A 27,502-nucleotide genomic window follows, 5' to 3' on the forward strand; every position below is an offset into this window, starting at 1 on the left:
TGGCTGTGGATGATCACGATCCGCCGGGTCACAATCACGCAATCACCATTTTCGTGGGTTTTTGATGCTTGTAATGCTGTTCGTGCCCATCTCTAATACCGGTTATCAGTGGGCAGCTCTCTATCAACTCTGTTGGCTGAAAGGGGGAATGAAACTAATGTGTGAAGCATGAGTGCCTCACCCCACCACCCTACCCTGTAGCTACCTTAAAAATGAGTCTCCCTCCCTGCCAATCCAGTGCTTGCAGGGGAGACCCCCCCTCCCCTCCTAACAGCTTTTGAAACACTTGGAAGGAATAGGCTGCATTGCAATTTGAAAGAGACTTCCCTGGGAGTAAGCAGTATTGAATAACATAGGACTTACATATGAGTAGACCTGTTCAGGACTACTTCTGTAGTTTTTCAGGGCTCTCTCTTTATCTGAGTCAATTGGCAAATGTGCAAGTCCTCCCTTTCAAAAACAATCCTGCCTGCCCCTGGTACAAATAGAAAACTGCAATCTGTTTGGGTGGGGGAGGGATTCAGCCAATCATTCTGTCTATCTGCTTGCTTGAACTTGGGTGATAGAGAAAACTGGCAGGGAGAATGCTCTGCTTTGCAGTGGAATGCTGAGCATCAAAAAGAGGCATTTGGATTCACCCCATATTGTGGAAGCAAAGCACAAGGAAACATGAAAGCAAAAGGCAACAGCAGAATGCAAAGGTAGTAAGTTACTGGCATTATAGAAAAAGAAAAAAGTGAACATGAAACAGGCTTGTTTTTTGTACTTGTTGCAGTATTCTTCTACTTGGGAACTTGCCCTTGCTCCACCAGCCAACACTCGTTGCTGTTGTTGTGTGTGTGTGTTATTGTGCTTGAGGAAAATCTCAGTGGGTCAATGGACTAGGAGGGGGACTGATGGTTGATGCTATTTTTGGTTAAGCACAAAAACAGACCCCCCCAAAAAAAGAACCCTGTGCATTTGCACATGTGCGTGTGCAACAGAACGAAACCAAAAACGCAAAACAGATTATTTCCGAGCCAAGACTGGCAGAACCAAAGCAAACTATGAACTAAACAAGAGGATTCCAGAACTCCTGGAGCTAAACTGAACTGGGAACTTTCTTGATGCACAGCCCTACTAAACAGGGTCAGTCCTAAGTAGTACTTGGATGGGAGACTGCCAGGGAAGTCAAGGGTTGCTAAGCAGAGACAGGCAACTGCAAACCACTTTTATTTGTGTCTTGCCTTGAAAATCTTCTGGGGTCATCATAAGTCAACTGCAACTTGATGGCACTTCAGATACACAAACAACCTTTAGTTCTAGGAAAAGCAGGTAATAAATCCCATAAGTACCTAAACATAAACATTTTGAATTAGTTTAAAAATTCCCATTAGAATATGACCTTAGGGGATGATCCTCATTTCAGTGATGCATAAAGAGAAAATGAGCTTTCTGGGAGATATCTCAGATGCATCCACAAAGGAGAATGGTAAGAGGTATCTCAATCAGTATATAAAAGCATCTTCATGTACATGTTCAAAAATGCAGAAGAGGAACATTTTTTCCTGTACAGGCAGAAGAGGCACAAGACTTTGCTTTACAGGTCAGCAAAAAAGAACAGAAACAGTAAAGGCAGAGAAGAACATTTCATTTCACTTTACAAAGGAGACTTAATAGAATGAGGTATACCTAAAACATTCTATGGGTAAGCAGCTTTTCAACAGAATTAAAAAGAGTCCAGTAGTACCTTTAAGACTAACCAATTTTATTGTAGCATAAGCTTTCGAGAATCAAGTTCTCTTTGTCAGATGCATGATACATAAACTGGTCAAATATAGAAGAGGAGGGGAGGAGAGAGAAGAGAGAAGATGCAGTTGGGGGGGAGAGAGGGAGGGTGCAATCAAAACATTCCTTTGCTAATAAATGTAAACATCTCCTTTTGGTGTCCTTTTGGGGTCAGTTGGCTTGAGTGAGGCTTCAAGGGAGTTTGCCCTGTTAGTTTGCAGCAGTAAAATAGCTAGACCATCCAATTCCTATGTAGTATAAGCCTTCGATAACCACAGCTCTCCCCGTCAGATGCATCTGACAAAGAGAACTGTGGTCCCTGAAAGCCCACGCCAGGTGCCACTGGGCTCCCCCAGACCCCGCCTCTGTAAAGGAAAACTGTTACCTGTGATAATGTGATAACCATTCATAGTCCCTATTCAGTCCCAGATTGACTGAGTCAAATTTGCATATGAATTCCAATTCAGCAGCCTCCCGTTGGATTTTGTTTTTGAAAGGTTTCTGTTGAACTACAGCGACCTTTAAGTCTTTGATGGAATGTCCTGGTAGATTGAAGTGTTCTCCCACTGGTTTTTGGACGTTTCCATTTCTAATGTCAGATTTGTGTCCATTTATTCTTTTGCGTAGAGGTTGGCTGGTTTGTCCAATGTACAGAGCAGAAGGACATTGTTGGCACATGAGGGCATATATCAGATTGGAGGATGAGCAGCTGTAAGAGCCAGAGACAGTGTAGTTGATGCCATTGGGTCCTGTAATTGTATTCCCTGGGTAGATATAGGGGCAGAGCTGGCATCTGGGTCTGTTGCAGGGCCTGGTATCTGTGCTGGTGACTCTGCTGGCCGATTCATGATTGTGGGTGAGAAGTCGTTTAAGGTTGGGGGGCTGTCTGTAGGCAAGGAAAGGTCTTCCACCCAGGGCTTCTGAGAGAGAGGTATCATTTTCCAGGATGGGTTGTAGCTCACTGACGATACGTTGGATGGGTTTGAGCTGGGAGCTATAGGTGACAACCAATGGTGTTCTGTTGTTAGTTCCTTTAGGTTTGTCCTGGAGCAGACTGTTTCTGGGTACTAGTCTGACCCTGTTGATTTGTTTCTTCACTTCATTTGGTGGGTACTGTAGTCTCAAAAATGCTTGTTGTAAATCTCTTAAGTGTGAGTCTTGGTCGAGAGCACTGGAGCAGATACAGTTGTAAAGTAAGGCTTGGCTGTAGACAATAGACCGAGTGGATGGGAGCTGAGGAAGCGTTGCTCCAAGTCCTCCATGAATATGTTAGCATATTGTGGTGCCATGCGTGTGCCCATGGCTGTGCCATTAACCTGTAGATATAAGTTGTCACCAAATTTGAAGTAATTGTGAGTGAGTACGAAGTGACAAAGTTCAGTGGCGAGGTGTGCTGTGGTTTTGTCCGGGATAATATTCTGTATGGCTTGCAGTCCATCTGCATGTGGGATATTGGTGTACAGGGCCTCCACATCCATGGTGGCTAGGATGGTGTCATCTGGTAGGTTGTCAATGGACTGTATTTTCCTGAGGAAGTTAGTGGTGTCCCGTAAATAGCTGGGTGTGCTGGTGGCATAGGGCCTGTTCCTTTAAAACTAAAAGACAAAACTACAGCTTCAGTACAGGCAATAAAGAGCCAGTTCTTTGGCTAAGCCAACTGCATAATTCCTTGGGATGGCACAATAAAGGGGTGACATTGCATTGCAGGGGATCTAGTTATTATTAGCAGTGTGGGACCTGGGCTACATTGCCTCCTGGACCCACGACATTTGCCCACAACGTTTGCTGACAGGTATAGGCCTTGTGACAGTGACATAGGCTTGGCTGACACCAGACCAGCTGAATCAAGGAAGGAAACAATGGAAGTGGCTTTCTTGGGGTTACAAAATACTTGGTACAAGCTTTGACTTTTTCATAGCATAATAATTTCAGTGAGAGAGATTCTTGGCCAACTCACTGAAGTAGGTTGAGTGGACAGATTAACTAACAGTATGGTGTAATGGCTAGAGTGTTGGATTAGGATCTGACTGACACAGGTTAGATTCCCCCCTCTGCCACGGAAGTTCACTGGGTGACCTAGGACCAGTCACACACACTCAGCCTAAATCTCCCTCACAGAATTGTTGCAAAGGGGAGAAATGAAGGACAGGTGAATGATGTAAGCAGCTTTGGTGGCCCATCAGGGAGAAAGGCAGAGTGTAATGAAGAAAAATTAAAAAAACAAAACAAAACATAAAATTCGTAGGTTTGCTTCCTGGGAGAGTCACTCTTTGAACCTTTCACCCTTGAATTTAGCCTGTTATGCTGTTGATTATGTTTTCCTTGAATGTACATTGAGTCAGAATTATGAATTATGTTATAATGAATGCAGCACCTGAAGAATCAGACAGGAAATTTTGGTGGATATAGAAAAATAATTTTTCTGCTCTACACAGCAGTGTCATAAAATAGGATGGTGAAAATGCCCTTTACTGATTTTTTAAAAAAATACATTTTCTATCCCTTATCACCTTCTGTACCACCAATCGAAGTAAAGGACCTGAGTAGCTAAAAAAGGGCCAAGTGTTTTTTAGTTCTGTAGATATAATTATGCTGAACTTGTGAAGCACATAGCGCTGGAATCTCATCTTGCTGTGTGATACAGCATCTGTTAAGGTAGGCCAAGAGAAAGAATATAGATCAACATCAGCAACATTACAGCTGATGAAATTAACAACCAAGCCTTATGTAGCAGTTAACATTGGTTAAAGGTTCACTGAGTTGTTTCATATTTCTTCTCTCTAGAAAAAAAAAACAATGGGAATTGGAGATGGTGCAAATCAAACCATTGTTACAGAATTAATTCTTCTAGGATTTGGAGACCTTCAGCATCTGGATATGGTTTTTTTTCTGCTGTTCCTAGTGATCTATGTCTCTACTATGGTTGGGAACATGCTCATCATAGCACTAGTTGTATTGAACCATAACCTTCACACTCCCATGTACTTTTTCCTTGGGAATCTGTCCTGCTTGGAGACTTTCTACACATCTACAATCTTGCCCAAAGTTCTTGTCAGCTCCCTGACTGGAGACAAAGCCATTTCCATTCCTGGTTGCATTGCCCAATTCTATTTCTTTGCAGCTTTGGTAGTTACAGAATGTGGCCTGTTAGCTATAATGTCTTATGACAGGTACCTAGCAATATGCAAACCCCTGCATTATGCAACAATGATGAATATGAAAGCCTGCCTTTTCATGGCTTCTGTGTCATGGATTAATGGGTTTCTGGCAATGTCGGTAATGATGTATCTGATGTCAAGGTTGACTTTCTGTGTCCCCAATGAAATTGACCATTTCTTTTGTGACCTTAGCCCTGTAGCGAGAATATCCTGCAGTGACTCAAAAAGTTTTGAACTGACGGGAGCCATATTCTCCACCATCTTCACCATGCCTCCCTTTTTATTGACTCTTACATCATACATGTTTATCATCACTGCCATTCTGAGGATCCCTTCTGCCACTGGTAGGAAAAAGGCCTTCTCCACCTGCTCTTCTCACCTGCTTGTAGTTACAATCTATTATGGGACTCTAATTACTGTCTATGTGCTCCCTAATACTGAAAATATAAGGAAGCTAAACAAAGCGTTCTCAGTTTTTTACACCATTCTAACACCACTGGTCAACCCCCTCATATACAGTCTGAGAAACAGAGAGGTGAAAGAGACCCTTAGGAAATCTATTGGTAAACTTATTCATGGCATAAGATCATGGAAATTCAAGGCCTTGTCTTTACAGTAGCATTGAATGGACAATGTTGAATTCTCTAGCCTTTTTATCACTTCTTCCGGGCATGTTTTTATTTATATATGGGCTGGATGGGTAGGAAAACATACATTTTTAAAAGCATTTACCACACCCATTCCTAATTTGAGCTTTGTGCAGGAGTGACGGAATGTACTCAGAGACTTGTAAGGGAAGGAGTTAATAATAGCCTGGAATATGAGCTTGATTGACATATTGTTCTCTTCTTTCTGATTGGCCAGTCAGGAACAGCCCTGGTTGCTGGCAGGATGTTGAGGAGAGTGTGTGAGAAAGTCTGACAGATCGGTTCCCCTCTGGCCTGAGGGAAAGGAAATCTTTTGCCTAGATGTAATATCATTATTTTGAGGGGAAATTCTAGTCAAGGATTCCACTTATAAAAGCCAGCACAAGCTGAAACTTGTTTATACATCCACGATAGAACTAGGGGTGTGTTTTTGGCAACGAGTGATTGGGTAGTAAGTGGAGACTCCCACTCAAGCCAAATGAAGGAAGGTTATATCTTCTTAGCGGAAGAAGAATTCCAGCCCAGTGTCTAATAGGGATTTGCACTTTGGGTTTCAGAAATCTGAAGCAAATCCAAATCAACCCCGATTCGGGTTGATCTGTGATTCCCAATCGGCCCCAGCAGAACTGGCCCAATTCAGGAAAACCAAAGCAGAGCAAACTGAAGCGATTTGGGTTGATTTGGGTTGCTCTGTGAAGCCTATTTCTGTTGCCGCTGCAAAAGAAAAAAAGCTTCAAAAAGCTCTCTTCCCGTGGCTTTCAATTGATGATAGGGGGAAGAGGGGAGTGAGAAAGGCAGGAGAGGGAAGGGGAGAAGGGTGACTAGGGAAGGGAGATTGGCTGAGAGAAAGAGCCAGTCACTGCAGCAGCAAGCAGCTCTTCCCTTCTCAATTGGGGGATTCTCTAGGAGGACAGTATTTTTTTAAAAAAAATGTTTCAAGTTGGGACTGTGATTTGAATGTGCTATTAATGCTGTTTCCAGAAATCCAAGAAATGAAATGTAAAAAAAAAATACTTTTGGTGTGTTTTTGGTTCTGTTTTTGGAGTGTTTTTGATTCTGTGGTGTGATGGTGGGAGTTGATTTAATCTGGGACTGTACATGCTGATTTAACAGTGATGTGATGTTTTTATTTTATTGCTGTTACCAAGAAATAATTTTTTAAAATTGATTCTTGTGTATGTGTGAATCTCTGTTGCGATGGTTCGCTCCATAGGGAAGCATGGAGAGTGGCTGGCCAGCCAGCTCTGGGGGTGCTGGGGAATTTTGAGGAGTTTGTCTTTGGTTTTGTTGGGCTGTTGTGGACGTTATTGAGGGGTTTCTGCCTGTGGCAACGGATGCCACATTCCATGTGTTCCTATTGTGGAAGTCTGGATTTTCCCACAGTAGAAAGTGGGGTGTCTGGGGAGGGGGGGTCAACCTTCTTTGGGGAACCATTACATGGCCCCTCGAAGTCCAATCTCCCTGGTGCTTGGCTGATCTCCAGAGGGCAGGTAGCAGTAAGTCCCCTGCAAGTTTGGTGTATTTTGCTTGCAAAATGTGCCCCCCCAGCCTCCTAGAACAGCCCACTAGTTTTCAACACATGGTTCAGTTTAGTTTGAGTTGAAATTCAATGGATGATTCTCTGCAGTCAAGTTGACCCCCTTTCATCAGTTTGGCTGCACTGAGGGAGGTTGTTCATTAGTTCACTTCTAGTTGCTCACTCACTTGCTTCATATGGTTTTGTTGTGTATTTTTAATCAATTGTTTCTTATTGTGATTCTCTGGTGTTGGAATCCACAAGAACTAATGCTTTTCAAAGGGTAGATCATTTTAACTGCCCCACCTCTTTGTGGGTGTCAGTGCCAAATTCACCCTTGCCTTCAGTAGACAATGCTCCAGGTTGAATCTCCGACCCTGAAACCAGTTTCCCCTTCAAAGACTTGGTGGAAAAGATTAATTCTAAAGTGTAGCCTCTTTAATGTACTGGGCCCATCATTATTTGAGAGAGGCCCAGAGAGTATAAAATCCTGGGCATGAATGTTGCCCCTGCAGAATCTCAGTCTACGGGTCTCCAGCACTGGATCCTTTATTTATAATTTTTTTTTTAATTTTAACATCTAAAACAGTAAACTACAAAAAAACTACAATAGTGCAAGGGGAGGGAAAGAAGGAAAAAAAGAGAGGGGGAAGGGGGGTGGAATGATGGAATGGTTAATCTTACAAAATACAAATTACAGTTCAAATTAAATCTTTTTCCCTCCCCTGGGCCTCAGACGCAGTTCTCTCTGAGCAGCTGCAGCTGCAGCGCTCGTTGCCTCCCCCCTCCCTTCAGGCTTCGAATCTTCTTCTTTTTGCTTGGTGTCTTGCCCAAATTCTTGATTTTTGTCCACAAAATCCCTTAGCTGATCTTCCGAATTAATCTTGTAAGCTTGATCTTTATAACTAAACCCGATTCCTTCCGGAAATAGCCATTTGTACTTTATGCCACGTTCCCTCAAAAGAGCTGCCAGCCTTTTATACTTAAGTCTTCTCTTCCGAACTAAAAATGGAACGTCCTTCAGTATCTTGACTTTATTTCCCAGAAAGTCCACGTCCGCATTATATGAGTTATATAGGATAGTGTCCCGGACCCTCCTAGATGAAAACTCAATAACAATCTCGCGAGGCAGCTGCCACTTCATTGCATATTTTGAAGATGCCCGACGGACTCCCAAAATGGCGCTTTTTACTTCTTCTTTAGTTGCCCTCGCGGGTGTCGCTAAAAGTTCTGAGGCAAGATCCCTTAAATCCTCGTTTTCCTCCTCTTTAACATTCTGGAGACGCAAAATGGTCTGTGTTCGCTCCACTTGCAGCCCAATCAGCTGGTTTTCCACCAACTTTAGCTCCTTGTTCGTTGCTCTCATAAGTGACGCATTTTCCCGAGCAGACTTCTCTGCCCCCCCGCTACTTCCTTGATGGCTTTCACATCGCTCTCAATTAAGCCCACCCTTTGATCTGTTTCATTCAGCTTGTCAACAAAGGGTTTTATGGCTTCAATAACCAATCTTTTCACCAATTCCTCGAGCGACTCGCCTCTTCCCTGCAGGGCAGCCGAAACTGACTTGCCCAGAGCAGGACTCTGCTTTTTCGCTGCCATTTCAGGGGTGGGGGGGACCGCCAATCTTCCGCGACTCTGCGAGGGTGGAAAAATCCGAATCTTCTAAACTTCAGATCCCACCACTCCTTCACATGCGCTTGTAGTGACAGAAGGGATTCGCTTACTTACAGGCTTCCGCCTAGTCCTGTTCTTTGCCGCGCACGTCTGCCGGCCTCCATAGGGACAAACGGGCAATTTACCCCCTGCCTCGATTTGCCAGAGGGCTCTTCCCGCCGCGTCCCGGACCCAGACTCCCTCCCTGGGAGCCCTGGGGGCTAACCTTTGCAGATCAGCTGCCTGGTCAGGCTGCTCGGCCGCTTCTTCTCGGACCTGCCGAGAGGAGCGTCCGACATGGCCGCGAAAACGAAAACGAATCTCCAGCACTGGATCCGAGAACACCTCTGTCACAAGAGGGTGCCCAATGGGGAACTGGATGGCCAATAAACAAGAAGAAGGCATAATTGATCCTTAGCCCCCAACAAAAGAAGTGTACAGTCAACGGCATGAGTCCATGCTGCCTGGCGAGAGCCTTTGGTGGCTGGTGGTTTATTTAGTGCACTCAGCAATAGTTTTGTTGCTGACTTAGGTGAGCTTTGGGGAGTTGCGTTTGCAAGCAGCTTTTTAGAGCCTCACCGCCTGGGAGGCCATTTGTGTACTATTGGAGGGCATTGTGCACTCTGAGGCTGGTGGTTTATTTAGTACACTCACTTGACGCCCTTGCTTGCAGCCTCTGGCAGGCATTCTGCCAGCTGTTGGGCTCGTGTTGGTGGGTGGGCTGATGGCAGTTTAACCCCCAGAGTATAACTGGCCTATTGCACGGCTTGGTTGAGGAGGCTATTTTGGCCTTTGATTTATTCAGCGGTAACCTCCCACGCCTCCCCATCCCTTGATTTGTGCTGGTACCAAAAAAATACCCCTTATTGCTTATTGCTGCATATTTCAGCTGTTGGGGGTAACTGTTGCTGGGGCTATTCATAAGGAGCTTAACGGCTTTATTTGCTCCGGGGTGTTGGTGGCCATTTTTGTTTTCATAGCAGAGCAGCCTTTCAATATTAATATTGGCAGCAATCTTGAGTACCACCATTGGAGTGAGGGTAGGAGCGGCCATTTTAGAGTGTGCTTCTACATAAGGCGGCCATTTTAGTGTGATAGAGTAATAGGGGCGGACAGTTAAGTAGTGGTTATTTGTTCACAGGGTGCTGCTGTGGTGTAGTTGTTAAGTGGTTAAGCTGCAAATCAGCACTCTCCAGTTTTTATACTATAGCACTTTACAGGTTCATTTCCTAGAACTGTCTAGAAGAGTGGCACAGCAATTTGAAGCCATTTTCTTGGTGCTGTGTTACCGAGGGGAATTTGTTTTGTGAGTCATGCTGCCGAAAAAAGCTGGTGGGCGGTCTAAGGGGAAGCAGCTGGTTAAGAGGCCTGCTCCAAAGAGGCCTGTAAGCAATGTGTCTTCATCTGACGATGAGGACAGGCCAAGCAGACAGGAGATTTTAGATAGAATTGCCGCTTTGGATTGCAACATAGGGCCCTGTCAGTACACAGAGGCGTTCGGCTATTCATTCTACATCTGCAGCAATGTTCCGACGTAATATTTTGTCGTCTTTCTGCATTAGAAGGTACATCCGGTGTGGCTGCTGGGGGCGCTGGTGCACAGCAGAACATTCAGGATGCTTCCGTGCGATTTCTGGAGGATGAACCGAGCCTGTGCCTATGGCTATGGCTGTTGAACATGGAGAGATTGGAGGTAAGGCAGGTTGGTCTCAGCATGGACATGCTTGGCCCTGGGAGCAGCCGTTTGCCTTTGGCCAGCCTGGCTCAGGGCAAATAGTGGAGCCTCAGGCAAGCACATCACAAGGCATTTCAGTCACCCATGTGGCCATTTCGGGGTCACACAACCTGGGGCAATGCATATGGTGGCTCTGCATGTACCTTTGGTGCCCATACTTTGCTGACATCGACACAAGGTCAGGTGGGTTTGGTTTTTCCTACACAGGGGGCTACAGGACCATGGTGTCCGTTCCCATGGGTAGGCTGACCAGCTTCTCAGTTTGGGCCAGCATTTTATGAGTCAGTTCCTTTTACAGATCTGCCTTGTGGTGATACTGCCCTGCCTTTGGGTTATCATCTCACACAGGCTACTAGGGATAAGATATTGTGGGGTGAGCACATTGATGTCTTCACCCTTATCTTCAGGGAATTGGAGAAGAAGAATAAGGAAGACTTGGATGATAGGGAAAAGGAGCACCTTAAACGTAGGAAAGTTGATTGTACTTGGGCCAGTTGGTTGGCTGGATTTTTTATATATGCAGGTGTCATAGCCAGGGCTCAACCTCTGAGGGCGGCTGCTCTATTCCAATACCTAGATATTATCTATAGGGCATATAGGGATTTGGCAGTGCTGCCTGGCTTCAATATGATGAGGAGTTTTGGAAGAGAGCGGCTATCAATCTTAATTTGCCTTGGGATCAGATTCACCAGCAGCTATGGCTGCAGGTGATGTCCCCCTTGAAACCTAACACAGGTGACCGCTCTGATAGCGGTCACCTAATTCACAGGGTAGCACAATCTTCAGCTTTTCATCAGACAACAGCCCGTGTGTCAGCAGGACAGCCAGTTCAACCCCGGCTATTGTGTTGAGAGCTTGCATACCAAGGGGTTTGCACCAGGAAATGGTGCAGATTTGGATAGCATGCAAGAAGTATCATCAGTCAGGAAAGAAGGGAGGTGGGGGTGGAGGTTCCCAGCAGGCTGGAAAAGGGCCCCAGTCCCATAAAGCTGAGGGAACTTAAACAGTTGTTGGATATTTACCCTAAAAGAGATGATGCTAAATATTTGTGGGAGGGTTTTTCTGAGGGATTTAGGATCCCTTTTCAGGTCCCAGGACCCCTTTCATGTCAGCCAACTTGTGTTCGGTGGTTGGCATGGAAGGGATTGTACAGCTAAAGATAGCAAAGGGATGTGCAGAGGATAGGGTGTTGGGACCCTTCCCTGCCCCTCCAGTTTCCTGTCTACGAGTCCCCCCATTGGGTATAGTGCCAAAGAAGGCTCCTGGTGAATTCAGACTTATTCACCATTTGTCTTATCCTCAGGGGGCATCAGTTAATGATGTCATTCCTGATCATTTCTGCTCTGTTCATTATACATCCTTTGACCAGGCCGTCTGAGTGGTTTGGCGCTCCTGGGTTGGTGTAGAATTGGCAAAGTGCAACATCAAATCAGCATTTTGTCTTTTGCCAGTGCACTCTGAGGATTTTGAGCTGCTGGGGTTTTCATTTGAGGGGCAATTTTATATGGATCGAGCACTACCTATGGGGTGCTCCATTTCATGCTCAGCATTTGAGCGCTTCCGCACCTTCCTTGGATGGGCACTGCGTTACTGGCTTCATTGCCGTGACACCTGTCATTATCTTGACGATTTTCTTCTGTTGGGGCCCGCGCGTACTGGTCAGTGTGCAAGGCTGCTGGAGGGATTCGTCCAGTTGGCTAATGAATTGGGGGTACCTTTAGCACATGAGAAAACAGAGGGCCCAGCAGCTGTCTTAACATTTTTAGGCATTTTTAAGGAAGCTTTGTAATGCTATGGGTAGGTTACAGTTGCCTCAGCACAGACTACAAATTAGTACAGGCATAAGGGAAGACTTGTTAGTATGGGAGGAATTTCTGGATTTCTTCAATGGGATATTTTTTGGGAGGTCTGATTTGTTGCTTGAGGTGGAGCTTCTGGTGTCTTCTGATGCCTCTGGATTTATAGGTTTTGCGGTTTACTTTAGGGGACATTGGTGTGCTGCCGAGTGGCCAGCAGATTGGGTTAGAGGGGTTAATTTCTGATCTCACCTTCCTAGAATTTCCCCCCATTTGGGGGGCACTCTATCTATGGGGGGGGCAGAATTGGCTAACCACAGTGTCCACTTTTGGTGAGACAATTTGGCTGTGGTTCATGTCATTAACTCTCTCTCTTCTAAGTCACCACGGGTCATGGGATTGGTGCAATGGTGTACGCTCTGCTGCCTGAGGTTGAACATTTTGTTCAGAGCTAGGCATCTCCCTGGGGTAGACAATGGAGTGGCAGATGCATTGTCTCACCAACAGATGGAGCGTTTCCGTCAGCTTGCCCCCAAGGCCGACTCGGAGCCGGCTCGGATGCCCCTGGAACTGTGGATGTTTGGAAGGCGGAAGCATTCAGAGCAATGTGACTTGCTATTGCTCCAAGCACCCACAGGTCGTATGATCGGGTGGTCCATCAGTTTTCAGGTTTCAGGGGGGCGGTGGGACAGCAACATACATGGCCAATTCCTGTGGAACACATGATTCAATTCTGTGTGGAAGGTAGATTGCAGGGCTTGTCTGTGAAGTCGATAAGGACTCAGCTAGCTGCTTTAGCTTTTGCAAATAAGGCAAGGGGCATTAGGGAGTTTACAGCAGATTTCAGGCTTAGAAAAGTGTTAGAGGGGTGGGCTAGGGTGTCTAGAACTAGCAGAGAGCAGAGGCTACCCATCTTTCCAGTGATCCTTCGGGGTTTGGGGTGAATTTGGGCACAGCTTTGTAATTCTAGTTTTGAAGAGTTGTTATTTCATGCAGCATCACTGACTGCCTTTTTTGGCACCCTTCGGGTGAGTGAGCTGGTGGCCCAATCCCTTAAGGATGGGTCAGGGAAGGCATAAAGGACCTGCAGTTTGTTGGGGATGGAGTGACACTTTGAGTTCGAAGTTCCAAGACTGATCAGAGGAGGCAAGGTGTACTATTTAAATTAGGCCCTTGTGGAGAGGAGGGCTTGTGCCCAGTACGGGCATTGCGTAGATATGTTGAAGTTAGGGGTGAGAATGCTGGAGTTTTATTTTTCACATTGATCGAGCACCACTCACTAAGTATGAGTTCTGGACAGTTACAGCTCGAGTCCTTTCTAATTTAGGATTAACAGGGGTTGAATTTGGCACCCATTCCTTTAGGATTGGGGCTGCCTCAACGGTAGCAGCCATGGGTTACTCTAGGAGTGATATACAGAGGGTTGGCAGGTGGCGGTCAGCTGCATATCGATCCTATGTTCGGTCCTTGCAGTTTTAAACATGTTATTAATTCTGTTTTTTCTTAGTTGCTGTGTCTCGCTGCGAGAGGCTTCGAATCCTCATCTGTGGACACAGCCTGGTTTTCTGTGCCACTGACCAAGCCAAGAGGACATGGATTGGGTCCCAGCTTGGGCTTAGTGAGTGGGCTACCGTGGAGTGGCTTTGCCAAAGAGGTTTGTGTTGGCCTGGTCTGTTGCCATTGCTCTTTGATGGAAGGTCGGCTCCTCCTCCTAATATTCTGGTGATACATCTAGGGGAAAATGGCCTGGGTTTAATCCAAGGCAGAGCTCTATCAATGCAGGCTCATGCTATACGGCGAGGTGCTATAGGCTTGGAGTGGGGAGCCATTTGCCTGGCCGGCTGGGTCCCAGCCATGCATATGGATGGCTCACACCCGGGGCAGCAGGACTCGCCCATACAGGTCAGGGCGGAGATCCAGGGGTGACCCCAGGGCCTGAACTGTACTGCTAGTTAGGCCCTTGTCATGTATATATGTTGGTTTATGCTGTTGCCAAATAAATATGGCCTATTTAGTTTCCCAAAGAATTTGTATCTGTCTCTTCTTTCTGTCTGGGGTGGCAAAATGGTACCTCTGTTGTCAATACAGGAATTGTCTGAAATAGGAATAACATTCTAGGTAAGACAATCATTTTAATTGTAGCTGTTCTTCCCAACAGTGATCATTGGATTTTATCCCATCTTAGCATATCCCTTTTAATTTCTTTCCAAGTCTTAATATAATTATTTTGGAATAACGTACAGTTCATCTTTGACAAAGTAATACCCAAGTATTTTACTTTTTTCTCAACTTTAAACTCTGTTTTGCTCTCAAGTTTCATTTGTTCTTGTATTTTCATATTTTTACTTAAGACTTTGGTTTTCTGCTTATTAACCTTAAAACTGGCCACTACACCAAATTCTTTCAACTTTGTCATTAGAGTTTCAATTCCATTCAAAGGGTCCTCCAAAATCAACACCAAGTCATCTGCAAAGTCTCTCAGTTTGTAGTTCTCCTGTTTCACCTTAACACCTCGAATTCTCTCATCTTGTCTTATGTCCCTATTCAAAACTTCAAGCATCAGTATAAATAACAAAGGTGACAATGGGCAATCTTGTCTTGTGCCTCTTTGTATTCCATATGGTTTGGTTAACTCTCCATTCATGACTATCCGGGCAGTCTGGGTTGTATAGATTGACTTAGTCCATTTAATATAATTGTCCCCAAAGTCCATATCTTCCAATATCTTTAAAAAAGATGCAGTTTATATTGTCAAAGGCCTTCTCGGCATCTAGGAAAATCAAAGCAACTTGTCTTCCATTATGTTTTTCTAAATATTCCAGAATATCCAATACTGTTGTTACATTGTCCTTTAGGTAGGAACCCACTTTAGTCTTCATGAATAATGTCCCATAGGATACTTTTAAGTCTTCCTGCCAAGAACGATGCAAACAGATTATAGTCATTATTTAATAGTGATATTGGCTTGTAGTTTCTTGTCAATGTATGATTTTGTCCATCTTTTGGAATAAGTGTTATGTTGGCCTCCTTCCATGAGTCTGGTATTTTCCCTCCCTCTAAAATATAATTCATCGTCTTTTGTAAAGGCTGAAGAAGTTCACCATCAAAATACTTATAATAGCAACTTGGGAGGCCATCTGGTCCAGGAGCCTTTCCCAACTTACTCTATAGCTTTTCCCTCTTCTCTTACTGCTATAGGTCCATTCATAATTTGTTGTTGTTGTTCTGTGATCTTAGGTAACTTCTGTTTATTAATATATTAATCCAATTTGCCATTTTTGTGTATTTTTAATAACATTTTTCTTATTGTGATTCTCTGGTGTGAAGTTAGTCCTCTTAGGGAATAATGCGGTTGGGGGGACCTTCTTTGGGGGTGGCATAACATGGCCCCAAAGTCTAATCTCCCTGAAACTTGGGTGACAATGGGAGGAGATTTGGGAGAGGGTCCCCTGCAGGTTTGGTTCATTTTGCTTGCAAAATGCCATCCCCAGCCTCCTGGGAACCTTCCCCCGATTTTCCCATAGGAAACAATGGCGATAGGCAGCAGCTGGAGAGGCCTTCTTTGAGGGGGCATAATATGCCCCCCCCCAAGTCCAATCTCCCTGAAACTTGGGTGGCCATGAGAGGAGGGTTGGGAGAGGGTCCTCTGTAAATTTGGTGTTATTGGGTAAGAAAACAATCACCCCAGGCCCCCAGATAGCCAGGAACAACATTTCCCATTGGAAACAATGGCTGAATCTTCCCTACTATTCCTGGATTGGCTTAAATACCTGAACCCGAAGCAGCTTGCTGCTTCGGATTTTGGGTTTACCCAATTTTTTTTTCCTGCTCTGGGTAAACCAGAAACAGGAAACCCGAATCTTTTGGGGTTGCACACCCCTAGTGTCTAAATGTGGTTTGGATATGAGGAGGACCCTGGGCCTGCTATAAAGGAAAACAGTTTTGAACTAATGTCTGGAAACCTGAGTTGTGAAAGGGAACACTACGAAGAAACATTGTTGCTGTAACCTAAGTATTAAACAAAACACCTCTCACTATAAAGGATTAAGAACATAGAAACTAAGTTTCAAGAAAACTATTTTGTTTGTGGCTTAAAGAGTATTCTGTTCTACCAATAAATTTTACCTCAGCGCTTTCGTTCTCTGACTGCCCTTATTCCATTCCTGCCTGTTCAATAAAGTTGTTGTTTATTTTGAATGTTATACAGTCTACAGTGCCATTTCCAACAATGAAGAAGAGTGTTCCTGCCCCCCCCCATCAAGTTTCTGTAGTGGGCTAAAAAACCAAAATTATAACTGCTTATCACAGCAGGGCGCAAAAGAATGTGAAAACCACAAATAAAGACAGACTACTTGGGGCTGCTCAGACAAGGCAGGCAAACTTGGATTTTGGCAGGCAAATTTGCCTCAGAGTGGGGGAGTGGGGGTGGTCTGTTATAGCAGGTATTGCAAATTTGCAAACATCTAGCTTATGACCACATCAGTGTCCAAGATTACAGTAAGAAATATGCTCCATGAGCAATGGTGCTTAAAGTTTTCCTTAAATACTAGAGTTTATTTTACCTATGTATTAAAACATACTGCACCATTCCCCATGCCTCAAGGTAGCTTACAATCCATAATTAAAGTCATCCAGGTGACAATAAAATCCCAATTCCCTAATAAAATATCCCTAATAAAATGTATCTGACTCCATTGAAAACTGTGGTAAATAAAATATCCCTATAGTGCTGCCTCAAAATTTCTCAGGATGGTGTCTCCCACATCCTAACCCTAAAGTGGGAACAACCACAGGGAAGGCATGGATCCTACTCCCTTGTCAAACTCCAGTGGGATACATTTATTAAGTGAACACAGAAAAAGTGGCAAGCTGATGGCCATATGTGGAGCACAGGGTCATAGGGAGAAAGATGGTCCTTTAGATATGTTACTCATAGGTCATTACGACCATAACTTTGAAAAAAGAGGAGGATTAGTTTTCAGTAGACTAGAAAAATTTATCCTGTGTATACTGCCCTGTACATCCTCAAATTCCTGCAAACTATACCTAAACGAAATTACAAATCAAATTCCAAATTTTCTGCTTGATCAAAGCATCCAAGGAAAGATAAAAAATTGAAATTCCTCTGAAATATGGACACTCTTTCTTTCATTGCATTTTCAGTTTTGTTTTTGATTTGAGTCCCCATTTGGGGGGAAGATGTGGTACATAAATATTTTAAATGAATTTGAAACAAATAAAATTTATTTTTTCATTTCAAAAGATATAACCAAATATATCAGGGGATCTTTTCCATTTCTTTTTCCGTTTCAAAAAATATAACCAACTAAATTAGGGGACCTTGAGATGGTACAGAATAACAGAAACATTCTAAGAATTTTTTTTAAAAAACTGACTGGAGATCTGAATTCTGCTTTACACTAAAACCAAATACTAAATACAAAAACCACACATTTCTTGTGAAATACATTATTATTTGCTGTTGCTATTTTTAAAGTACACAAAAATTGTGATCATGTAGCCTATATTATTTTCCCCTTTAAGTTCTTATTTTTTGAAGTTTCATGTTTGGGGAAATAGCTCCAATCAGTCTTTCCCCAGAGAACAAAAGATCATGGAGCAAGAGCATGGGCATTTATATTCCCTGCCATCTTGTGCGACTCTTTGGCAAGTATGTCTATACTTGCCAATTCTTGAATCTTTAAGAATTACCTAAAAATATTGTAGAACATGTGATTGAGCTATAAATATATACATGCCTAATGAATGAAGTTTAGAAGCAGAGGGAGGGTGCATTCTCCACCAGTATTTTGGGAATGCTTGGTGGATTTTAAATACCAGATATTTATTTGAAATTTACAAGGCTTATTCAAAAATCTGTAGGCCCTCAAGCATCAAAAGAAAAAAAGGGGGGATTCAACTTCCTCCGAAACCAACACAAGAAAACCAAAAGGAAGTGTGCTAATACTATTATATATTACACAGTGAAGTACAATTCCAGGAACGATGAAAAACCAATGAAATCACTTCCCAATATTAAAGTCACATCTATTAACAGTTCCTATAGACAGAGAGATGTTCATAAATGAAGTTCAATCATATAAGTCCATACAAGTTCCATACAAGTCTATGTCAGCTGGTAGATTCTTGACCATGAAGCCCCTATGATTAAGCTCATTGCAGATGAATGGATTCCTTGTATTTGCGCTGATTTGAAGCATTAGAAATATTTGGTGGCCTGATGAAAGAACTTTCTGAAACGAGCGAAGCATGATAGGGCCGGCATAGCTCGTTGCCACGCTATTGTTTCGTGCCACATTGTTGGTCTGTTGCTCCGTGTCAACCTTACAATCGACTCTGCTCCCTTCTGGCGGCATCACGGTTGCACGGCTTCGTGGTCAAGAATCTACCAGCTGACTTATAGACTTGTATGGAACTTGTATGGACTTATATGATTGAACTTCATTTATGAACATCTCTCTGTCTATAGGCCCTCAAGCATCACCAGCAAAGAAATCTAATGGGGGTATGTGTGGGGGAGGGGAGGGGGAAGGACTTGCCAAACTGGTAAAAACTATTGAGCAGCTTTTTAGAAATATCCATTTGTGTCCATGTCCATTCATGTCTCTGAAGGCTCCTGTTCTTTCACTCCATAGAACAAACATCCACACCCAGTTGACAGGATGGAAATTCTGGATTATTTTGTGACTTAATACATCAATATACAAATTGCTTGAAGATTTGCAGCAGTTCCCAGTAGCCACTAAAGAGAGTTACTTCTTGATAAAAATATTACATGAAGAATCACCAGAGACTGTAATCTCGCAGGATTGAAACATCTTTGCACAGTTAAAACAAATATAACAACAACAGCCAATTAAATGAGGTAGCTATCCTCAGCAGAATACAAAACACACATTAGAGACAGGAGTGGCCTACATAATTCATGGACTTCCACAACCCACCACTGATTTTGAAGAGTATTAATATGAAGCTGAGAATGAATATGAAGCTGAAATTTGTAAGAAATACTCCATCACCAAAATTCAAGAAACATAATGATAAAAACCGTTCTTCTTCTACAACCTCATTTTATATAAGGTGCAGCAAAGCCACCAACTAAACAAAAATGTTGCTTACCAAGAAGTAATGATACTGTTGAGATATGCACTGTGACAAAAAGGAAGGCACTACCTGGATGCTTATATATGCTGGCAGGTAATGTTCTTCCTTTGTATTTAACAGGAGTAATAGAAGCAAAAGGAGAAGAAAGGGGACTGCAAGTTATCAGAATGAAGGAAGGAAAATCAGATATTCTGATCAATATTAGATCAGAAAAATGCGAAATTATAAATTTTTCATGCAGTTTTATACACTGTTACAAATACAACTAAATTTAGGAAAATCTGGAAGTGGGGAGAGTGAATCAGCTTTCTTGTCCATTTCACAACTTAACTATGGATGGTTCTACCATCAACCAGTCATCATATCCCTTCTTATACACTGGAATACCGAGAACAATTTCAGATCAGAAATATCATAATTATCAAACTGCATATCTGAATCAGTGTTTGGTCCCACCTCTTTATTTTCTGGGAGTGACTCTGGTAACGTTCATGTGGCTTTCCAGTATTTGAAATGAATAGGAAGGACAAGATAGAGTTATTATTAATTTCTACTTAAGCAAGATGTGCTGAGAGAAGCTGACCAACACGATCACTCAATGGCAGCCATCATGCAGGTTCAGGCCCTGATGTCTACCACTCAGAGGCTTCCTTCCCTGAGCCTACTCAGGCCACCAAATCTGATTTGGTCACCTCTTCCCATTGATAGACATCTCAAGGTGCTTACCAGACTGATACATCTGAATCCCCAAATGCAGGAAGGCCGATAGCTTTTCTGCCAGCCCACCCTGTTTGCATCCCAGTCAGTGGCTGATGCCCTTCCTTTTCAAAATAAATAATAGCAATAAACTGTAGTAATAAATAAATCAATGACACTGATCCAAAAGGTAGAAAGCACTATTTTTTTTTATTTTGATCCACACAGGAAGTGGTTATATGAGGGTTCTATTGCGGAAGGGGGTTTTATGTAGGATCTTGATACAGTAATTGTCAGAAAAAGCAATGCAGAGATCCTGGATTTATTGTGTTAATGATTCACTGTATATTGTATGGATCATTGTCTTTCATCTACAGAAAAAAACAGGATGGGAAAAATCAGAGGATGGGGAAATCAAACAATCATTACAGAATTTATTATCCTGGGATTTGGAGACATCGAAGAGCAGCAGTTTGTTCTCTTTCTGTTGTTTGTCGTCATCTATATTTTTACCATTGCAGGAAATGTTCTTGTAATTGGATTAGTTGTGTCCAACAATCACCTTCATACCCCAATGTATTTCTTCCTTGGAAACTTGTCCTGCTTGGAGGCATTCTACATTTCTACTATCGTGCCAAAACTAATGTCCATCATCTTGACTGGAGACAAAGCCATTTCAGTTGAAGGGTGTATAGCACAGTTTTACTTCTTTGCCTCACTGGCTGCTACTGAATGTGGTTTGTTAGGTGTCATGTCTTATGACCGGTATTTAGCAATATGTAAACCACTGCATTACATTACAATTATGAATAGTAGGCTCTGCCTCCATCTGGCAGCTGGGTGTTGGCTCAGTGGCTTTGTCGCAATGTTGGGAACTCTATATTTGATGTCAAAATTAACCTTCTGTGGTCCAAATACAATCGAGCACTTCTTCTGTGATCTTACCCCAATAATGAACATTTCTTGTGGCAAAACACATGAGCTGGATCTTTTGGCCTATATGCTGGCATTTGTGTTCATCTTGCCCCCATTTCTGTTAACTGTGATGTCCTACATTTTCATCATCACAACTGTCCTGAAAATCCCAAGCATTTCTGGGAGACAAAAAGCCTTATCAACGTGCTCATCTCACCTTACTGTGGTGACCATTTTCTATGGATCATTAATCATTGTCTACATGCTTCCAAGGACTGAAACATTGAGGGAAGTCAATAAACTGTGCTCTGTTTTTTATACCATCCTAATACCCCTAGTCAACCCCCTTATCTACAGTCTGAGAAATAGAGAAGTGAAAGAGGCTCTTAGGAACACTTTCCGGAAATGTATGTCATAGAATTTTGAGAACTCCTTTAGAAACAGAGTATACAGTTTCTGTCATGATAGGTGATCCTAATCAAGGTAAATTTCCCCCATCAAATAATGTATACATACAATTTAAAATTAGTCATAACCTCCCTCTTGTTTACCTATGTTCCTTTAGACTTCAGTCTAACTCACATATGATTAACTATCTGCTTGCATTCACAAATGTAAAAAATACAAACCCACCTATTCTATCTAAATTCTTAAACAACCATAGACCAAAGCTATCTAGGCTCCTATAATCAAGTCAAATCAGAATTCTGGACTTCCCTCACAGATTCACTCAGGGTCAGCATCAGTGGCAAAGCTTCACGAGTGCTTTGTCACCTCTGCTCCCAGCTGCATGTGTTGCCTAGCACAGATGGAGAAGGACATGTGAAGCATCAGAATTTCTGGTGGCCATGGTACTGGTACTCCTAGCTGCACCTACCACTCAGCACCACCAGAGAAAGGGTGTGCGGGAAGCTGTGAACTTGCAAGCAGGCAAAAGAAGGACACACAGGCAATTGAGGGCACATGGGTGGAAGGGCAAGAAAGGGAGCCCAGTAGTGGATATGGAGATCTGAGCACTCTCTGTTCAGCCCCTCACCACCAACCTGGAACTGACCTTGTGTTCAATATTAAAATTTTGTGATAGGAATGGAGATGTCTGTTTGAGGAAGGGTTGTGGTTCATTAGTAAAGCACAGGCTTTTCCTACAGAAGTTCTCCACTTTTAGTGCCTGACAACTCCTATTAAAGTCAGGTCACAAGTTTTGAGAAAAATCTTATTTTCCTGGATGAACTGGGGCAAGTCACACACTCTCAGACTAACCTACCTTATGGGGTTGTTGTGAATATAAAATAGAGGAGAGGAAGAGGATGTAAGCTGCTTTGGGTACCATTGTACAGAAAGGTGGGGTATGTATAAATATATAAATAAACAGTGTCTCCTCCTAAGTCACTGCTGATTCTTGTTCTGCATCACAATGAAGGACTGTTCATGGGTTCATGATCCTGTAGCACAGGAAAAGCACTGTAGAGGCTGATATTGCATGGCAGCAAAACTCTTCTTCAACATAGAATTCAGTTCCAACTGTGAACAGAAACACCAGTTCAATTTGGTGAGGGTTCAATTTGCAAGTATATTGCCATTACGGTTGCCAGATGTCTGATTTTGGCCTGGAAAATTTGGTATTTTAGGTGGCTGTCTGGGGAAAAATGTCACACAAATACCAGACAGCTGGGCCAGTTCCTTCCCCTTCAGTTGCCCAGCATGGCACCCAGCATACTGTGGGTGGGTAGCCCTACCACCAGGAAGTGTCCTGCTACCACAAGTGCCTGGCTGGCCTCTTGAGGCTGCACAGCACTACCATTGGGCCACAGAGGTGGCCTGCCACCTTGGGCACCTTGCTGGCCTCCTGCAAAGATGCCCAGAAGTGGCAAGCCAGTTTGGCTGCTAACCTGGCCACCTGCAGCTGGGCCATCCAGGTTAGGCCAGCCATCCCATGTGCCCAGGCGGCCTCCTGTGTCTGTGCAGTACCACTCAGGAGTAGCTCCTAGAAGTTTGGGGAATTGGCATGATAATGACACTTCCTATAGTGATGTCGTTATGCTGTCCTGGGAGAGCATGCATGTTGTATGCACATTTGCTCTTGCATGCTTCTGGATGCTGGATTTCCAAATAAGTATTGGGGCAAAGCAATTATGACGGTAGCATATCTACAAAAAGATTACCATCAAAAGCAATTGACAGCACTCCATATGACTTATAGCATGAATCAAAGACAAGCGTCAAGCACATAAGAATGTTCGGATGGAAAGCCTATGCCTTCCGAGTGAAAAGTGCTCAAAGCTGGATAGTACAGCCACAGAAGAAATGCTAGTGGGTTATAGTGATCTCTGTAAAGGGTACAGAAATCTATTACCAAAGACAAATAAGATTTCAATAAATGGTACAGTATACTTTGATGAGACCCCCAGACTCAATATGATCCAACCTGCAGAAGTTTTAAAAAAACTCATTAACAAGTGAGCAAGAGACAGCAAGACCAAGTGAAGTAGAGGTGGAATTCGGCACAGACTTGTCAGAGTTTCAAGAGGAAATGGGACCAACAATAAGACATTACTTAGTGTAGCTGCTGGAAAGTCAAATATTTAGACAAATATTTAGACATAAAAATATATCTTTTTATATGGTGATATTATAGAAGCTATTTACATGGTCCAGCCACCTGGCTTTGAAGAATCAAAATTAAATGAAGTACTCATCAGAGAAGGATTCATGAGAGGCAAAGCAGATCCATATTTGTACACGAGAAAAAAATATAACTGATAGACATATATCCTGATTTATGTGGATGACATAATACTTTGTTTTGAACAAGAAGGGGACAGTGATAGGTGATAGAATAATATACCAGTTGAATCAAAATTTGAAACAACTTGGAGATATTACATTTTACCTTGAAAGAGCAGATATTGAAAGAGCAGCTGATGGGACGTATCTCCTTAGTCAGAAACAAACAAAATAACTGAGAGGCTGGAGTATTTTCGAATGAAAGATGCAAAAGAAGTGACAACACCCATGGAAGTAGGATTGCGAGGCAATTGAGAAACCGGTATATCTAGCCACAGTCTAGGCCAGATATAAGTGCCGCTGTAGGATTTCTGAGTAAACCAATTTCTGCACCTATCCAGGCAGACTGAAATGCAGTGAAAAGAGTGGTGTGGTATCTGAAGAGAACAAGCCCGTTGGTACCTGAAGGGAACAAGCCAACTGCAGATCCAAAACTGAAAGCATATGTGAATGCTGATTGGGCTTGGCACACCACTGATCGAAAGTCCACCAGTGTATATCTATTTCAGTTCGGAGAAGGGACCATTAGCTGGGCAAGACAAAAATTGCAGACAATTGCAGCATTTTCTTCAACAAAAGCAGAATACATTGCAGCCGTACAAGCTGCACCAGTTAATTTTAGACTTAGGAATGGATAGACCTGTAACAAGAACAATCTTTGAGAACAATCGCAGGTGTATAAAACTGTCCTCTGATCTGTACCAGACAGTCTTCAAGGACAGACCCATACAGACCAAACTAATCTAGACATTACCAGGGTATGCATCACAGCAGCAAGAACTTCCCTGCTCAGGAATGGCTAGAGGTCCATCACCAGCCAAAGGTGGTGAAAAGCCCCCCTGGCCACTGCTGTCACCTGTGTATCCAACAGGAGGTCCAGGTCCAGCAGCACCCCCAAACTACTAAACCCATCGAGAACAGGAGATATTCCAGTTTGTTGGTCAACCCTCTCCCACCAGTAGCACCTTCCTTTCATTACGATTGTTTCACTTTGTTGGCCCTCATGTGTTTGGCCTGTACAGAATTTTTGGATTGGTGTACAAGTGAACTGGTAAAAACAGTTAAAGAAACAGCTGCCTTCTCAGAAATAGCTCCTAGACTGAAGTCGGTATTGTCACATGGGAACTTCTATGTGAAGTTCAGGAGCCAAGCATAATTTCTTTACAGCTTATAAAATTCATAGCACCTCTTCTCTAAAACGCCTTCTCATCCATACAATCAGGTGAGTCAAGAAATAAAAAAAAGTGTTGTGGTATTTCTGGAATAACATAAATAGATCAGAATTGTAGTACTGTATTTGCCTCGTGGAACAGTCTCTTCATTGAAATAATGAAGACAAGTTTTGTAGTTTTGTAAAGAATGTAAAAACTTTCTTTAACGTCAACTTGTGGATGAAGTAATAGCAAATGTATAGCACAGGCCTTCAAAACAACTGTGGTTATGTTGTTGCTGTAAATGATATTGATACTTTCATTTTTTGCCTGGTATTGTTGAACTTTTATGGAATTGTATTTTATTATGTTGCAAACAACTTTTTACCTGATTGGTTAAGGCTTGCCCCACCTCATAAGATGTTAAAAACTATACAGGGTGATCCCTGAATAGCATTTGGATGGGAGACTATCAAGGAAGTCAATCGTCTCTTCCCCGAGGTAGGCAATAACCTTGAAAAGTTGTCATAAATCATCATTGTCATAAATCAGCAGCAACTTGATGGCACCTCACATACACAAACAACTTTTATTTCTAGGGAAGGCATGTCCCATAAGGACCTAAACACAAACATTTGGAATTGGTTAAAATTCCCATTAGAATATGACCTTAGGGGTTGGAGCCTCATTTCATTGATGTGTAATATAACAATGAACTTCCTAGGAGATGTTATCCCAGAGGCATCCACAAAAACAAAAGAGAATAGTAGGAGATATCCCAATCAGTATATAAAATCACCTTTATGTACATGTACAAAAATGCAGAAGAGGAACACTACTTTTTCCTTTCACAGAAGGCAGAAAAGGCACAATAATTTGCCTCAAGAAGGGGACAAAAAGTCCTAACAGACCCAATGTGTCTTTTAATTCAATCTTCAATTCAATTCATATGATAGAATGTTTCTCACAGACAAGAGATGATAAATTGTTCACTCAAACGATGTACACTGAAAGAATCCACAGATGTGGTCAGGACTAGGGGTGTGCAAGACATGCCTGTTTCGGTAAACCTGATTCGATTTTAACTGAATAAGGAAACTGCTTTGGTATTCAGGGAATACCAAATCAGTAAGCCATTTCGGTATTCACATTTCGGCTTGATTCGGCCATTGTTTTCAATGAGAAAACCTTCTCCCGGCTTTCCGGGAGTCTGGGGGGGGGGCATTTTCTGTCCAAATCACACCAAACTTGGTGGAGACCTTCTCCTAACTCTCCTCTAACTATCCCCTCTCCATGTATCAGAAATATTGGACTTTGGGGGGCCATGTTATGCCCCCCAAACAAGGTGCCCCCATCCTCCTACACTCTCCATGGTTCTCTAAGCGGAATAACAAGTCATCTTTATAGGTGGCTTGGGGTGGCATTTTGCAAGCAAAATGCACCCAACTTTCAGGGGACCTGCTCCCACCTGTTCTCCCACCCTCCACCAAGTTTCTGGCAGATTCCACTTTGGGGGGCCATTTTATGGCCTCCCAAAGAAGGTGCCCCTATCCACCTCCATTCCACTATTCCCTATGGGGGAAATAAGAGAGGCTTGTCTGTCCCCAACCTTCAGGCACCCATCTCCCACCTCTCCTTCCACTCTCCACCAAGGCCCAAGCTGATCCCACTTTGGGGGGCCATTTTATGGCCTCCCAAAGATGTTGCTCTTAGTTCCCCCCCCCTTTCTCCATTATATCCTATGGGGGAAATAAGAAAGGCTTGTCTGGCTAGGGGTGGCATTTTGCATGCAAAATGCCCCCAAACTTCAGGGGTCCATCTCCCACCTGTCCTCCCACCCTCTACCAAAGCCCAAGCTGATCCCACTTTGGGGGGCATTTTATGCCCCCCAAAGGTGGTTCTCCTGCCACCCCCACTTTATCTTTCTACTGTGGGGAAGACTTCTACACCAATGGCTGCCAATGGCCACAGCCACAGTCCACCTGCACCCAAACTGCCAAATACCACACACACACTCCCCAAAACCTAATAAAACACAAGCTAAATAAAGTTTTAAAAAATATATTTTCTCACTTTCAAAGTACAAGTAAGCAAAGCATTGTGACACATTACACCAGCAGTCCCCCACACAGTAAAATAACACAACTCACTTAACATCAGAGAATCACAAAAACACAATTCCTGTCAAAAATTTCTTTAACTGCTTTAGGTTACACAGTAGGAGGGCACAACAGGGCATGAAAGCAGTCTACTACACAAAATAACACAACTCACTTCACTGTTTTTGACAGCAATTGTGTTTTGGGTGATTATCTGATGTTAAGTGAGTTGTGTTATTTTTGTGTAAGATACTGCTGGCATGCCCTTTGGTGTGCCCCCTGCTGTGTAACCTAAAGCTGTTCAAGAAATAAAGTGTTTTTGACAAGAATTGTGTTTTTGTGATTCTCTGATGTTAAGTGAGTTGTGTTATTTTTCTATGTGGGGGACTGCTGGTGTAATGTGTCACAATGCTTTGCTTACTTGTACTTTGAAAGTGAGAAAATAATTTTTTAAAAAACT

The 27,502-nt window shown here is 43.1% G+C and overlaps 2 protein-coding genes across 2 annotated transcripts; both read left to right on the plus strand.

Moving 5' to 3' along the window:
• The first annotated feature begins 4,563 nt into the window (after positions 1 to 4,563).
• On the plus strand, positions 4,564 to 5,544 carry LOC129339166 (olfactory receptor 11A1-like). The gene has a single exon (XM_054993770.1). It carries the CDS (start codon positions 4,564 to 4,566, stop codon positions 5,542 to 5,544), a length of 981 nt encoding a protein of 326 aa, XP_054849745.1.
• A 14,937-nt stretch (positions 5,545 to 20,481) lies between these two features.
• LOC129339167 (olfactory receptor 6B1-like) lies at positions 20,482 to 21,426 on the plus strand. Its single transcript, XM_054993771.1, has one exon. It carries the CDS (start codon positions 20,482 to 20,484, stop codon positions 21,424 to 21,426), a length of 945 nt encoding a protein of 314 aa, XP_054849746.1.
• Positions 21,427 to 27,502: the final 6,076 nt, after the last annotated feature.

Source organism: Eublepharis macularius, chromosome 12, assembly GCF_028583425.1.
Source record: "Eublepharis macularius isolate TG4126 chromosome 12, MPM_Emac_v1.0, whole genome shotgun sequence".
Taxonomy (NCBI): domain Eukaryota; kingdom Metazoa; phylum Chordata; class Lepidosauria; order Squamata; family Eublepharidae; genus Eublepharis; species Eublepharis macularius.

Excerpts from the sequence above, each read along its gene's own strand:
- LOC129339166 (XM_054993770.1), top strand. The coding sequence starts at position 4,564 with ATGGGAATTGGAGATGGTGCAAATCAAACCATTGTTACAGAATTAATT.
- LOC129339167 (XM_054993771.1), top strand. The coding sequence starts at position 20,482 with ATGGGAAAAATCAGAGGATGGGGAAATCAAACAATCATTACAGAATTT.